Genomic DNA, 16734 nt, shown 5'->3' on the forward strand with positions numbered 1-16734 from the left:
CGTCATCGTTATCATTATCGCCATCGCCAGGCAGGCCAAGCCAAACCAAACTGGCAACCGAGACGACGACGAGCCACGGAGATTTTAATTGACAGCCTCGGTGGCGACGCGACGGCTTGCTGCGATTGGATCAAACTTGATGCGAGTTTGGAGCTTGGGTGAGAAAGTTTGGATTGAGGTGGAATTTGCGTTCCGCGTCGTGATATGGGTTGATTGATCAGAGGTTTTTGGGGAATTTGAGGAATGTTGTAATCTGAAGTATAGGTTAATTTTAAGTTATTTGATCAGATGTGTGAACTTATCTAATGTTTTGCAGTCACTAGTTTTCAAAATATCTTTACGCAGCGCAACGAAATTTCACAGAAATTTAAAGCATTTTAACTCTATTATAAATTTAAAATTGTGTGACCCCACAGCAAAAGTTTATGCAGCACTTTAGAAAACCCGATAATTGCATGGTTGTAAAAATAGAAAATAGAAGTGTTATCAACTGAAAACAATGTGAAATGCTTTTTTTTATGTCTGAGATAGATTAAAAATATTTTCAATTTTTGTGAAATTTCGATGAACAAGTACAGTAAAATGCAGAAATTTGTATGGCCAAATCCAATTTCCTGTTTTTCTTTAAATATTTCTTGCTTTAAACATCAAATTCGAGATCTGCGACCCCATTTTAGTCAACTTTGAAAAGTTAATTGTCTATTTAGTTATAAAATGTATTTTTTAAACATTTCATCACTGCTATTTTGGCCGCCATCTTGGATTTAAAAATTCTAAATCACTTAGAGTAGTTTAAGGGTAATGCTAAAGCGCAACAATCAAAAATATAACAGCGTAAAAAAAATCGTGGTTCGATTATCCGAAGTGAAATTTGGTCAAGACCTTCGGATAATCGAGTCTGGACTGCACTGCAAAAAGTTTTTATTTAAATTATTAATATATATATTTTTATAGCAGTTATTGGATTTTAAACCAAATAAATCCTTTTAAATCTTTTGACAAATTTTGAGTTTTTGGGCCGCAGATTGATGCAAAACGTAAAAGATTAAAAAAAAGTTTTTGCTGTTTTGTAAAATATTGAAAGTAGCATAATTGTTTTTAGGTGTATAAAGCATTTTGTGATACAATTTCTTTCGAAACATCGAAAATTTGGCTTGAAATTAAAAATTTAGTTTTCTTTAGTTCTTCCAATAATTAATTCTGATTTTTTTTCATTTAATTTCATTTCATTTATTGGATTGTTTTGGCTAAAACATCAGTGCAGTAATTAACCTAAGCTGAGATATGGGGTACCTTTCAACAGCTGACTAATTCAAACGGTGTTAGAGTTTACTGGTACTCGGGAGAACAAATTGAGCAGGGGAAGGAAAAAAAATACAAAATAACCTTCGAAATTGTTAATTCTAAATGTTTTAATAAATTTACATCAAATTTTTTTTTGTTTTTTTTTTCTGTTTGGAAAGAATGTGTTTTTTTAAGTCTCATGTTTTGGTTGAAAATATTTTTTTTGCTTTTTTTGCCTGATTAAAAATGGGTGAAATTCAAAACTATTTTTAGTATTTTTTTGTGCGCAAAATTGACATCGTAGTAACCTTGCTCGCTCGGTAGGCGAGCAAACACAAACCAATCACGGCGCTCAAATTGCGTAAAATTGTCGTCAGCGCGCAGGGCGATTTCAAAGAAACACAAATACCAAACTGTCTTGACTGACTGTGGCTGTGAAAGTGCATTTTTTGTTTCGCAGTGATTCAAGCCTCGGGGAGCTTCTTGAGCTTTAAGTGGCGCGGGTTTGTTTTTGCTCAATCGCAAGGTAACCCAATAGCGGAGGTATTTGACAAAAAAAAACAATTGACATAATTTCTGCGCTTTCTTCCCAGGTATTTTTTGCCTGAGTTGGGGAGAGAGGCGCCTCATCTAGGTCTGTGACAGTTTGCTCAATCCAAATGGTTTCATTCCACTGTGCAGAGAGAAGAAGGTGTCCATTACACACGCAGCCGTCATTCGTTTTCCATCGTTGCGTCAGTTGAATGCCGGACTAAGTGGTTGTCACTGTTGAAATGGGCTGAGTTTAAACTAATTTGAAAGTTTGCTCAGTTTGCAGGTATAACATTATTTTATTGTAGGAAAAATTACTGAAAACAGGTTACAAGAACAATCCACTTAGCTAACATAAAAACACCTGATTGAACAAGTGTATACACTTAATTTTCAGCTGTTTGCTCTAGAATCCGATAAGAAATCCCCACCACATTGCATAAACAGCCAATCCGGCATGGCCTGCTAAGCCAGGCCAAGAAAAATCTGTACCAAACATGGCGCGACCAATTTGATCAGCTGCCAACGATAACGTAATCGACCAGAATGTGGTCCCTTGGCAACAATTCCGGAACACATTGGCGCACCAAAAATGCAACACTGTTGCCCGAGCACGTGTCCAATTAAAATTATAAAATACCACCTCTTCATCGGCACCCCCATTCTTGAGTTGATTGTCGCGAAAAAAAAAACGTCAATTTCCAGTCGCGACGCGACGCTACACCAATCACTGTAAACCAGCTCGCGTCAAGACGAGCGCGCGCGCGCGATCAGCTCGTTAGAAAAGCCTCACAAAAAAAAAACAGAAACAGCCCGTCGAAGAAAATCACCCCCCTAATAAAGGGAAAATTGTTTTAATGAATTGCTTGCAACGGTTGCCACCGAATGCCGCGCGCGGAGACGCGGAAAAGCTTGTTAATTTATTAATGAAAAAAGTGCAGCCACTCGATCATGGTGCACAGGCTGCTGTCAACGCGCGGTGCATCATAGCTGTCACTTTTTTGTGTTTTGGTTTGGCTTGCGAGACCATAGTGAGCCGTGCGCGGCGCGGCGGAGAAAGGCCGTAAAAAGGATCAATTAGAAAGAGTTGATTTTTTTTTTGTAAGATTCCTGGGGTGAAACTGACTGAGTGGGTGCCAAGTTGAACGATTTAATTTGCTTTTTTGCTTCGAAATAGTTTAGGTTTACATTTTATGCAATACCTTGTTAAAGGTTAAGCTTTTTAAGGTTAGATCTCAATATTTTTTCACAATTATTCCAGTTGATTACAAATTTATGTATTGCGCAATTCCCACTAACTTGGACTTCGCACTAAAAAACTGGTACCAATCGCACTATTGCGACTTGTCAAACTAGTTTGGGAAGTTTTAGATTTTCTCAAAAATAATCAAAGCGAGCCGAGGTTTATCGCTTGTTTTCTAGCTGCTTTGAAGTGCGAAAGTCCAGTTTGGTGGAAACTGCGACTGGAAATGTAAATAAACAACGAGCAGTTGCCTAGTTTTTTGAATTTTCGTTGTCAAAAGTGCGAGAGAAAACTGAGGGCTTAATCCAAGTATCAGTGCAAGGATCATTCAAATACTTAAAATGTCAGTTCAACTTTCTATTCCTTCTAAATTTATTTTATCATGGAAACAAGGAAGACAAGGAGGTTACTTAAGTATTATATATTATTGTTTTGTATTGTTTTGTTGAAAATATATTTTTTTGCCTTAATATTTTTCAGAACAATTTTGAAGGGGTGGGCGACTAAACTTTGAAAAATATTTGCAACGGCCTAACATGAAAATAGTGTACTTTATCAAAAAAAGGAAAATGATTGTCGATTGTAATTTAAATTTGCATTTTAAAAATGATTTTTGACAATTTGATTGACAATATTTTCGATTAACTCTAGCACAAATGATGCCTGTATTAGTCTCCTGAAGCATATAAATAAAATTGAAAATTAAAAACATATATATTGGGATTTCTACTGTCAGTTATTTAGTAATTCTAACTAAACAATCGGAATATTTCCACTCGACTTGTATACATTGTCCTATATTTGATTGCAGAGCTAAAGTATAACGCTTAAACTTCTCTTAAGGGATTTTCGGCCTAAATAACGGTGATGAAATATTGAGGAAATGCATTTGGTAATTTAATACTCAATAAGCGAATTCGATGTCAAATGTAAAAAAAAAACAATTCAGTCCAGACTCGATTATCCGAAGCCTCGATTATTCGATGGTTTGTATGGGACTTCGGATGATCGAATCACGATTTTTTTTTTCTTACAGTAAACATCAAATTTGAGTTCTGCAAACCAATATTAGTCAAATTCAAATGATTAAATTAGAAAATGGATTTTTGAATATTTCATCATCGCCATTTTGGCCGTCATCTTAAATTTAAAAAATCTAAATCATATTAGAGTAGTTTGAGGGTCATACGAAAGCTCAACAATAACAAATTAGACAATTCGATTCGATTATCCGAAGTGAAATTTTGCCAAGGCCTTCAGATAATCGAGTCTGGACTGTAGAGTTTTGTTTGTGCGTGATTTGAATAACCGAAATCCCATACAAAACTTCGGATAATCTAAACTTAAGACAATTAGAGTCTGGACAATGGAAATCAAAATTTAAAAAGCATCTTCCTTGGTATTTTTTCTAATCAATATCCTTTTCAATTTTGAAGACTAAATTAACTCCAATTTAATTAACTACTCCACTCCACTCAATTATCACCGGTTTGACGATTTACGACGTGCCTGCGCTAAATTGTAACGGTTCCTCACGTGGCCTGCATTTTCTTTTCGGAACTAACCTAACTCGCGAAGCCGAGAGTCCACATCGGTAGCGCTCTGAGGTATATTATTAATTTTGACGTCACCACCCTGTCTCGCTCACCACCACCGTCGTCTTCGTCGACCTGTGTGCTGGGAACGAGGCCACGGCGCCATAAAACAATGACTTAGTAACGTGTGTGGAGTTTAAGGCTGCCTGCCCCAGCAGAATACGGCACAAACCGATGAAAAAACATCAACAATTTTCCTCCAGATTTTAATAGCTGGCCCAATTCCGGAAGAGGGGGGGGGGGGGGGGGCCTTCGCCACGCGGCCCTTGTTCCCAAAAGATTTAAAACCCCGCCCGGCTTAAGCTAGTTCGAGCCACTAACGGCTACTTTCCGGCCGAAAATTCGCCGAATGAGCAGGCTTATTTAACACTTTTACTCCGCGAGTTGTTGCGATCGAGCAAAAAAAAAAGTGAGTGATCCAAGCAACCACCGAGAGCTCCCGAAAAGTGCCTACTTTGATGATCTAGCGCGCGCACACACACTCACCCAAATTGGGGGGAAAACGTAAATGAGCGGTAAAATAGAGAGATAATTTACATCGACTATCCGAGTAGGCTGCGCCATTTTGGGGGGGTGGTGAATGGGATGGGGGAGGAAAAGGGAAACACTCCGGAAGTAGAAATTAATTTTAGTGCTGGAGAGTAATTTCATGGCTTGGCCAGCTGCGATCGCCGAGTTAGGAACCACTCTCTGGAGAGAGTGTGAGTGTGGTGAGATTTTTTTTCTCTTACTCACCGATGATCGTGAGTGAGTTTTTTTGCGAGTGCTTGAGATATTGAGAATTTGGATCACTAGATCGGGTGGTGAGTCGGAATTGGCAAATTTTTGGTTTAAATGATCCGTTAATTGGCCGTTTTTCAAGTTTCAAGGTCAACGAACATCGGTTTGGTGAGAGGTATTTAAAGTGATTATCATGATAATGGTATTAGCTGGCAGGTGGAAAGAAAAGGTTCAACAATATATTAATTTTTATGACAGTGCTAAATATCCACACAAACGTATATGGTCATGTGGAAGATACCCACAAAACGAACCCGCCGAGAAAAGGTGATAAAAAATGAGTTATTTGTTCAAATTACATAATCTTCGTGAAATTAGATGGGTCGAACGAGAGCGTTGAACTCTTGGGGGGTTCGGAATAGAATCTCTGTGGTTTACCGGACCAGTGGTATGAAATTGGGTTTCTTTGGAGAGCCTCCTCGCGCTTGTTTGCTATGCTAATCCTCCAAGCGATCGCGGAATGAGGTTCAGTGGCATGCGGTCGAAGAATGTGATCAGCATAATGAGGTGATTTGGCCTGATGGTGATCATCGCTGAACGATCGGACCGGCCCGCAGCAACGAAGAGGACGACGATCGCTAATGGTGAACCGATTTGTTTTCTTTCAGCGGTAATTTACTGAATTAGTGCTTGATCACTATCTTTTGAAACGGCGTTGGGTGGAGTTTGTTCGCACCTTGCTGCCGATGTCGATTTATGTTCGTGATTAGGGATCGATGATCACCATTTCAAAGGTATTGGCAAGAAGTTATAGTTGAAATTGAACTGGACTGAATTCTTGCAAGGATTCTCAAACATAGTTTTTCGATGAAATTCCTAAAAATTGTATTTCAAAACTTTCCATCAATTGTTAACGAATTAAATTTTGATCCAAGCAACCCAAATTTCTTCAAATAACAGCTCAATTACAACCACCTGTTTACACTTTTCCCGGACCTCGCCCCGCGCCACACCACACTCGTCACTCCATCATGGCCTACTCAAGTGGTTAAACGCTCTCGATTTACGAGCGATTTTCACCACGGCCAACTTGATGAGCGCAGCCAAGATGAGTGCGCAAACGAGCCCCCATCATCAACAGTCGAAGCACGTGATTGCAACTTCCACTTGACGCCGCGCGATGACGCGTCGCGCGTAGGCGACGGAGAAGGTGCGCACAACCGTTAATCACGACGACGACGCCGGGCTACGCGCCCGGTGAAAATGATGGCAATCAGTCTCATTGATTTGATTAGAGCCAGTTTTCACGCATCAACCCTTTTTCGGGTAGGTTGGATCGGGTTCCGCTTGGTAGAACGTCCGCAACAAGCCGTTTCCGCTGGGCGCGTTGTTATCTTGCCCCAGAGCCAGGCTCTGCTCTTTTCAATTAGAGCATTTCAAGTATGCTTTTAGTTGGCTTGTAGTAGGCGGCGTCGGCAAACGCTTGTACTGTTTTGATTGATTGCCCCGGCAATTTGCGCCGAAAAACCGTGCGGGCGCTGCGCGTGCGCTCGTCAAGGCCAACTTGGACCCCAGCCAGGCGCGCTATCACTGATGTCAATTCCGGTTCGCGCCACATTCCTTTCTCCGCCGGTTGCTCCGACATTTCTAGGTAATATCTTATCGGGGGCGACCGATTTACAAGCGAATCACTTTTGCGGGCCAGTTGCGACGAACGTCGTGAAGAAGCATAAAATCACATAAAAACATCTCGCCCCGAAGAAAGAGAAAGAGAGAGATATGCAAAACTCGAGCAGACCAGAATTCCGCCAGTAAGGTTGGACGGAATTGTCACCGCGACGACCGGTTCGGAGTCGGTTGGCCGCGGCAACCTGATTGAGACATAAAACAAGCGGTACCGCTTCAAGAGCGCCCGCTGTATTACCCAATCGATATGGGGTTATGAGCTCACCGCATGCAATTACAAGTCGGAGTCGGTTGAACGGACTTTCGAAAGATCGACAAAAAGGAACAATCACGACGACGACGACGCGCAAAAAAAGGGAATCGAAAAAGTGTTTCAATTTGAATAAATAACTCCCGTGATCGGATGAAGTTCGATGAAAAACGAGTGCACCACATCGCGATCCAATTTGAATATAATCGTTTTCGCTCAACTTTTTTCGGACTTAGAATGTCAAAGGGTCTCCGTTTGGACGGTGGGAGGAATTCAATGAAGGCAAATTTGTCACACCAGTCACGCCGAGCGACGGAGAGTTGACTTTTTTATGACTGTTTTTTTTTTTTTTTTTTCGGGGGTCTAAACAGATGTGTTTGATCATGTCACGATGGTTGAGGCCCTTTGCGACATGGCTCTCTATCGCATTATTTGATCAATCTCTGCGGTAAGCTCGGCCGATTGAATTAATTTGTCGCCAGTTAACTGCACTTTGGTTGATGCAATCTTTCTCGTTTTTTTGTGAGGCAATTTGGAGCTGACAGAGTGGAACGTCTGTTGTAATGACAAGTGGTTTGGAATAACTGTAATTATTATTGTTTGCCGTAGAGAATATATGTATTTGAACAAATTAGTTATCTCCAAATGGAAGTAGCTTTCTAATATAATTATTAAATTTTAAGAGAAGATATTTCAAAAATGACAGATTGACTAAGTTTCTAAGTCGAAGTAAAAAGTTTTGAATGGTTGAGCCAAATCTTCACATGCGAAAAAGTCATCACATAATTGTCCTATATCAGTTTTTCAGCACTCAATTTAGGTTTAAAAAGAAAATAATGTAGAGTTTTTTAAGCTTTGATATCATTTTGTAAAAGTTTTGCAAATATGACAATAGCTACAAAGCTTTAAATAGTTATATTTCTTTTAGAGCAATAATAAAAATAAAATAAAAAAAGTTTAAACATTGAATTTACGAGCCACATATGAATGAACAATGTGCTTAAAAATGCAATTCACACCAGCCCAATTGTTTTGCAATAATTAGTTTCCAAAATACCTAAGTATTCACAATTTTTTTTTTTTTGCAGAAAAAAAGTTTTTGCGGTGCTGTACATTGGAATTTCATTAAAAATCTAACTACTTTTAATCCATCCCAAACATGCTAAATATGATTATAAATGCAAAAAAAAATGCGTTTTAGATTGTTTCAAGTTGATTTGACTTCTATTTTCATTCAAATTTTGAAGATTTTTGAAAAAATAATGTTTTGCCCCCTGATTTTTCGGACCATTTTGAAGGGGGGGGGCGGGGGGGGGCGACATAAACTTTGAAAAATATTTGCAACGGCCTTACTTATTTAAAAAAAAAAAAATCAGTATATTTCAAAAATACATTACTGTGGACAAATACAACGTATTTTGGAAAAAGATTCAAGATATAGCAACTTAACTTCATTCCTGAAAATATTTTTTCAAAGCGTTGAGAAATTTTCAATCAAATTGCGTAAGAAAAAATGAAGATTTGACCTCTGGTTGCTGAAATATAGCACATAGATGAGAAAAAGAAAAAATGATGTTTTTGAGTCTCATCCAAACAGCCTTCTATTTTTTAGTACCAACATTTCAGAAAGCAATGTTAATATTTTCAATGATAAAACATTTTGAAATCAACTCTTCGCATTTCAAAAGGGCATCATATTGAATATTTGACCTTTCTAAAATGTTTATTTGGATTCCAAAATTTTAAAAATATTTTCTTAGCAAAAAATAACAGAAAATTTCCAAATGTTTCATTTTTTAACATTAAAAAAGGACCTAATGGTTTCTGAGATATTGGTACCGTCATCTGGAGCGAGTCGGGAATACAGTTTGAATAGGGACAGCAGTGTTTAGAGCACTTAAAGGTTTTAAATTTGAAAACGGATGTACACATTTTGTTGGCCTGAGTCTTTATTATCCGAAACCAATAAAAAAAATCAAAATATTGTGCTCAAACATGGTTAAAACTGCTGGCTCAATTCGCCCCAGTACTTGAATATACAAGGCTGTTTTTATGAGACTTTGAAACCTTTCTTGTTTCTTTTTTTCATTTATTTGCTGTATTTCAGCAGCTCAAGGTCCGGAATATAGTTCTAACCATTTTCTTAAATTCCCTCTAAAATCAACTTAAAACTGGCAAAAGCCTTTTTTGATTAAAAAATTTAATTAAGTTTGTTAGTATAAAGGTTACAGGCATTTTTCCGAATTTTCCCAAAAGAAACTCAATTCGGATCAATCATCCAGCCATTCCAAGTTATGGCCAAGTCCGAAAAAATGTCAATTTCATACGAATGCAAAAAAAATCCACTTGGCTCACGTCATCAAGTGCAGCACAATGCCATCCGGTTCAATGCTAAACGATGTGAAATCGCTAATTAATTATATTGCCCAACAATTGCCTCGACCCCGGCGATTCCGCTAAGCATCCTGCTAAGCCACTAAATCAACCATGACATTCAATTGTATCCGGCTCGAACTCCAGTCCACCTGGACGCCAACTTGACCCACCTTGCAACAATGTTATAACATTGTGGCGCATCATCTTCCCCACAAGTACTAAATTAAGCCGCGCTTAAGTCCCTTTCATCTTCCAGCCCCGCGCTAAACAGCCATAAAACGAGGCTAATGTAATCAATATCGCACACCCTTCGAAATGTCATCGGCGCTAAGCCATGAAATGGGCAATTTTATAGCTCCGTTTTAAATAATTGCAAAACCGTAATGTCGCTTCTGTGGTGCGAACGATCGCAGGGATCAATCCCCGCTCGTAACTTGGTTCGTTTCTTTTTTGCTTCGCGAGAGGGCATTGATTGCAGTAGGTTGCGGGTTAGACGGTTCGTTGCGTGCGTTGGACCACGGATTGGATTACTCTGGTCGTCGGCAGCGGCGCTGAAGAGCGTAATTGCCCCCCCGAGTCTGGTGGTAATATTTTGATAGACGTTTCTCATTTTAGAACATACCAACAGATATTTAATAGAAATTCAGAGTGTGCCGACAGAAATGCCATCCCCGTGAGCGCTGGGTTCCCAGTCAAAGTAGGCTTAGCCACACAAGTAAGTCTTCTCGGGTAAAGATCACTTCAAATATTGACATAAATACCGAGCGCGCGCGGAGCGTCCACAGATCAAAGATCGCACGGAAATTTAATGTTACGGACCCGCACACTCACATCAAAGTAGGCTAAGTCCGGCTAGACACCGCCACCGCCACCAGGACAAATGGCTTGACATTTCGTGAGTGCGAGGCCTACTTGGATATGATGGCCGGCCGCGGGGGAAAGGACCATCATTAGTAGCGCTAAATTTATGACGGTCGCCGGGATCAATCCAGTGCTGCGGCCTTAAACTTTCGCGCAAAGTACCTGTGCGCTGCATGTGCTGATTAGGAGGCTTGATCTTTATGTTTGGCATATATGTTTATTTACCACCTTATCGCTTCGCGTTAAGGTGAGCTGATGCATTTTTAATACCAGCGGATGGCAACATTGTATTTGGACAAGTGATGTTCGCGGTCGAAGTCGAAACAGATTTGATTACCAAATGTGACCTTCAAATATTCGAAGGCGAGTCTATGAGGCGCATCATTGACGTCAGTTTAGGAGCTTGTGTGTTCAAAAAAAGTACCAAAAAGCAGCTGTGTCAATTTGTGGCTAAAACAAAAACTTGATTATATCACGCTAGCAAAACACGCCAAGATAATTGTAAACTGAAAAACATATCAAGTTGATGACACTTGTTCAAACAGAAGCTTCCGTCGAAATGATGTTGTTGAAGGTAGCAACTCAATTTTCAGAAAAATCCCATGTTTCAAAACCTACTGCGATCGATTTGACGAAAAACATCCCAAATCGCAAAATGTCAATCCACCTACCGTCCATTTTGTTCTGCAGGCTGTGCGGCGAGTCAGGCAGGGTGTCGCTGATCGAGTCCCCGTCCGAGTTGAGGCTGTACGAGTGCTCAGTCTTGATCGGCATCCCCGTTCCGCCGATGATCGCGTCCGTCATCAGCTTGTCGTTCAGGATCACCGGCGGGAGCTTCGAGTCTCGGTCCATCCAGTCCTGCATGTCCGCGTAGCTGGACATTTTGAGTGTGTCTTGCATCGTCTGAAAAAAAAACAGTGAAAATGACCCAAATTAGCATTAGCCGGCACACTAGTAGAAATGTCACTCGCTGCGCGAGCAGCATCAAACGCCGTAACACCCCAAAAAGTTATGTTTATTTATGTGTTTGATTTTTGTCCCCTGTCTTAAACCAACGACATTTTTTTCATTCGTGGGAAAGGTTCCAGGAATCAAAGGCGGCCGGGCGAATAAATTGTTGGATTAGGCGCGAACAAAAGGACGGGCCAAGAATGCGCTACCTGTTCGAGCTGGTCCGAATTGGACCGACATGTTTCAAAGGGAATTAGGCCCAAGCCAGACGACGAGACTGGAATTAATTCACGCGTAGTTACTGGGCAGACTCAGTGTGACCTAATTTTATGGGAAAGGGATTATTTTACGTCTTTTCAGGGGGTGATAATTTGGGAATCAAACAGGTCGGCCATAAAATATGACAAAAATTGGAATGAAAAAAATCATATTTACTCATTTACTCAACATGCAAAACAATAATTGCCTTTTACTTGACGTAACCGCCACCGATCGTCGATCGATAACCTGTGAGAAAACGAAGTAAACACCGAAAATCTCTATAATGACACGCCGCTTACTGCGATAACCGTCGCCGCCGCAAAGCGGAGAGCCGTCATTAACTGAAATTTTTTCCCAATACCGGCCAAATTTGGGCAAAATCGTTTAAATCGTGAGCCGACACGACGGAGAGATTTTGCTTTTGTTGTTTTTTTTCTTTCTTTCAGTGTGTCAATTTGTGGGTCTTGGAGCAGGGTTGCGACAAGACGATTTTTTTCTCTGTCGAGGATCGGCACTTGGGTAAACAATTGGAGTTTTTTACGGAGGTAACTTTTTTTCTGAGTTGGTATCTTTCTTTAACTGAATTTTGCGACAAATTGGTTGCTAACTAGTTATTTTTGCATTTCGAGAAAATATTATTTTTAAAATTAAAGGAAACTAAATCACACGTTTATACGCAAGATGAAACCTCAACCGCTTAACCTTTCACCTTTCACTTGCGTTAAAGTTTACACAGCGCTTAATATATTCAAATTGCTCCCAACTACAGGCAATATATTCTCTAGCACATGCTTTCGCTTTTTACATGAAAAATAATCCATCCAAAATAATCCATGAAAAAAACATGTCATTAATTTGCAAACGCTAAAAAAACAAACGCCCTTTGTCGCTTGACGTCTTAACCTATTCTCGTCGAATTCTGACTAAAAGCGAAGGCAAATAAAGCACAAAGGCCTGTCACCAACACCACCACCAGCGCGTATAAGAGTGAGCCAGTGCCAGATTTGTTTATTTAATCCTAAATGTTTGTTTCAAAATCATGAACTGGCAGCAACAGCAAGTTCTCTTGTGACTAGAACAGAATTTGAAAATATTTTTGTAAAATGCTTGTAAAAGCAATAAGAAAAACTTTCGGTAAAAGTCAAATTAAACAGAAATGTTCACAAAAAGCTGCTCTACAGGTAAGTGTTCATGATTTTAGTGAATTTCAAGAAACACCCCAGATTATCGAACTTCATTCATACACTTAGAGTGATGAGAATAGGTGTATTTCCCCTACATGAACTGAAAGTAGATACCAAATAAAAATTTCGTAGATTTTAATTTTTGATCATATATTGCATTGCAACAATTTTTTATGACATAGAATGGATAAATTAAAGGCAAATCTGTATATTGGATAATTCGCCAAAGGTCATTTCACCGAAAATGACGTTTCACCCAAGGGACATTTTTTTTCGACATCTTAGGGATTAATTTTAAATTATTCAATTTTGGCTGAATATAACTTCAAATTATGTTTTTTAATCCCATTTACTTTCAAAGAACTGGGCAAGTTGAATAGGATGCAGAAATTTATAGTTTTTTTCTCTTTTGAACATTTAATTTTCTGAATCAGGTCATGATTAATTATAAAACTCATAGAAATTGGTCATCTTTGAAAATAATGTAAAGTTCAACACATTTTTTAGCTCATTATTTTCAAGGAACTGGTTATTAAAAAAATCAGGTACAAACTCGCACAAATAAATAAAATTTTCTATCAAATATTCCAAACAACTGGTACTGTTTAAAGAAATGCAAAAACCACTGTCTTTTTTTTTGGGAAATTCAATTTAAGTTCAAAAAAGAATGCAAAAGATAACATAAATCAGTAAATTCAATGAATTTAATTAGCCCAAAGAACTGTTCATGTTGAAAGAATAATTTTTCTTTTCAGCCGGAGGCATTAAAAGAATGCGAAAACAACAGATATTATTATTATTATTATTTATTTATTTGGTTTTTTTTAAGACCAATTCATAAATGTCCCGCTCCGATGAAAGACATAATTTCATCAAATTAAACAAAATTCCTCGCAAAATTTCACAAAAATGTTAAGAAAATTAAATTTATGTGCAATTTTAAAATTAAAAGTCAAAATTTTCTATACAGAAAAGTCACTTCAAAGTGAGTTAATGTTTTACTTTTTCCCAGCAATTTGGTCCACCCGATTAATCAGCCTGTTATGTACCTTTTTAATAATCATAATCATAAAATACTAAATAATTACGGTAATCGTTTTGCTCCTTTTCCAAAGTCCTCCTCCCTGCTCCCACAAACCTTCCACGAATCTCGTCCAAAAAAGCTGACGCGTCGTAAAAAGGACGGAAAAATGTTCGATTTTGGAAAAGTACCGCCACCGGCCAAGACCACGCGGAGAAAGAGAGCACAACAAAAAGGTCGAGAAAAAACGCATCAAGATTACAACAAACCACCACAAACAACAAGTCCGAGTTCGAGCCCTCAGCGATGATGATAAAAGAGCAAATTACAACCAGGCGCGCATTCGAGCACGCTCTCGAGAGTGCAAAGGGATATCAGGTTTTAAAAATGAAAGTTGTTCTACCTGTTTCGAGGCTGGTGGTGATACTACCACACCAAGCCGCGGCCCTTTTAAAGTTCCAGCAGCATCCGCGTGTCTGGAGACCCTTCGGAACACGTACGTGCGATCACGTAAGAGAGTCCACCACGCGGGACCTGTTGCTCCGGCGACCCCAATCGGAAGAAGAAAATTCTGAACCCTTCGGCTTGATCTCACGTGGTTTCTTCGATCTTTCTTGTGGAGTCGGGTTGCCTCATGAATCATTCAGCAGGAAATGCAAATTTGATTTGGAATTAATTGAGCTATCAGCATTCCCTCATTAGAATGGGCACTATTTACCTTTAAGGAAATTTGCCCCTTTTTAGCAGTTCGTTTTTAGTGGCTGTAAAGATGATGTTTGCATACTCGTAAAAACAAGTGCAAATTAGCAGGCTGAGTACATCCCCCTCACCTTTCTTTGGGAAGAGATGAGACGGGGGTCTTTAACCTTGGAAATGCACTTTTCAAATGTGGCACTGGAGTCAATAAAGGGTAGGCGCACACAATGAGTTAACCCTTGGTTGCTGCCATGCTCGAAACGCGCAGACAAACGTTAATAATTGAGCAATAGAGCTCCGAAAAGTCGTAAAGCCTGGCGAGACAGCACCACTGATCGTGCGTCCCACCCCGTGCAATGTGGAATATGTCAGTTATGCAAATAACTGGAAAAAGGCTGTTAGCCAGGAAGTGAACCCTTGCCATTTTTAGAGAAAAAGAATTGATTAAGGTTGCACTCGGTGTCGCGTCACATAAATTTGACAATTTTTACACTTGCGCCAGGCTCGGAGTCGGAGATGGGTTCGAAGTAGGCCGTGGGAACTGCAGCCAGGTTGAAGTCGGCACGTGAGCGCCGGTGGTCGTAGTAGACTTCGGAAAAAAACGGCCAATCGTTTCGTTGCCAGTAATTTCCGTTTCAAATTTTGTAATAATAATTATGTTTTTATGAGCTTTTCATTCCATGAACGAGGGGTTTGACACTAGCGGACAGGTTTTGAATGAGTCGTTAAATCTGAATGCTCACATGTGGTGAGCTTTTACTCGTCGCTGGCATGCCCTCTTGACCAGAGAAGTTTTAACTCAAAATTACTTTGTTTTAGTAAATTTGTGTTTTTTGTTAATAAATTTCGTTTGAATTTGGCAAAACTAATCCAAAAAATGTGTCAATATTTTTTTCTCTTTAAAAGACGTAATATTTTCCGATATGTGTGTCCACACATACAAGTACAGTCAAGATTATCCGAAGTGTCGATTATCCGGAAATAAATTCCAATTAATCGAATCGAATCACGATCCGGACATTAATTTTTATTTTTTGTATTTTCTTATTTTTTTTATTTTCTTATTTTTAATATCAAATTTGAGTTCTCTGCCACCATTTTAATCAAGGTTGTTGGTTTTTTATTTTATTAAATTATCAAATGAATTTTCGTAGTATTTCATCAACACCATTTTAGCCGCCATCTTGGATTTGAAAATTGTAAATCACTTTAGAGAAGTTTAGACGTCAAACTCAAGCTCGACAATCAAAAATAAGACAAGAATAAAAAAAAAGGTTCGATTATCCGAAGTAAATTTTTTCCAAGGCCTTCGGATAATTGAGATTGGACTGCCCAAACAGGGTTTAAAAAACATCGAACTTTTAGTTCTCATCAACTCTAGTTATCATGCTCGAAATCACTTCTCTCAAAGTTTCACTGCCCTTCTTTCCGTCGAGAAAATCTCTGAAAAAAGAATTGTCGATTTCTATTGCATATTTACACAATCCCGTGTGACATTCTCTCTTTTTCTCGCATTCCCGCATTTATAATCATCCCCCAAAAGAATCTTCAGCGAGTGAGCGTGAACGATAAAAAGAGAAGGAGCGATAGAAAGAGAATGCTCCTGCTGGAAATCACGAGATAAAGAACTCACAAACTATAGTAGTATAGGTCGCTTTACCCTCTGATATTTTGGTGCAGGTATGATCAAAGGATAGTTTTTTCTATTACCCATTCACAACACTGAGTCCAAATATACAATTTGAAGCAATATTTTCCCCTGTTATGGAGCCAAGATAAAATTGGTCATGTTTTTAAGAAACTAAGAATCTTCTGAAAATTAAAATATTTGTTTAAGCATTGCTTTAGTTTCGTGCATGCTCGAGTTACATGAACTACTTTTCAAATAAAATATTTTCCAAGAAACTGCTTATTTTTAAAGAATGTTAAATATCGAAAAAAAGGATTCTAGAAAATAATTTTACAATTTCTGTTTATTTTAGGAACTCAAAATTTTCCATTGAGAAAAAAGCCCAACTTTCCCAATTTTGAAGCAAAAAGTATCACAAAATACTTTATACATTGTTGCAGTTATG

General features: G+C 38.8%; 1 protein-coding gene across 1 annotated transcript in view; it reads right to left on the bottom strand.

Annotated features, from left to right (window-relative positions):
- Window positions 1–16734, bottom strand: part of LOC6034509 (cyclic AMP response element-binding protein A) — a 116259-nt gene that overhangs the window by 7937 nt on the left and 91588 nt on the right. The window contains exon 2 of the mRNA XM_038253835.1: window positions 11218–11449. Coding sequence (XP_038109763.1) covers window positions 11218–11449 — 232 coding nt within the window. The remainder of the gene's footprint in view (window positions 1–11217; window positions 11450–16734) is intronic.

This window comes from Culex quinquefasciatus, chromosome 2, assembly GCF_015732765.1.
Source record: "Culex quinquefasciatus strain JHB chromosome 2, VPISU_Cqui_1.0_pri_paternal, whole genome shotgun sequence".
Taxonomy (NCBI): domain Eukaryota; kingdom Metazoa; phylum Arthropoda; class Insecta; order Diptera; family Culicidae; genus Culex; species Culex quinquefasciatus.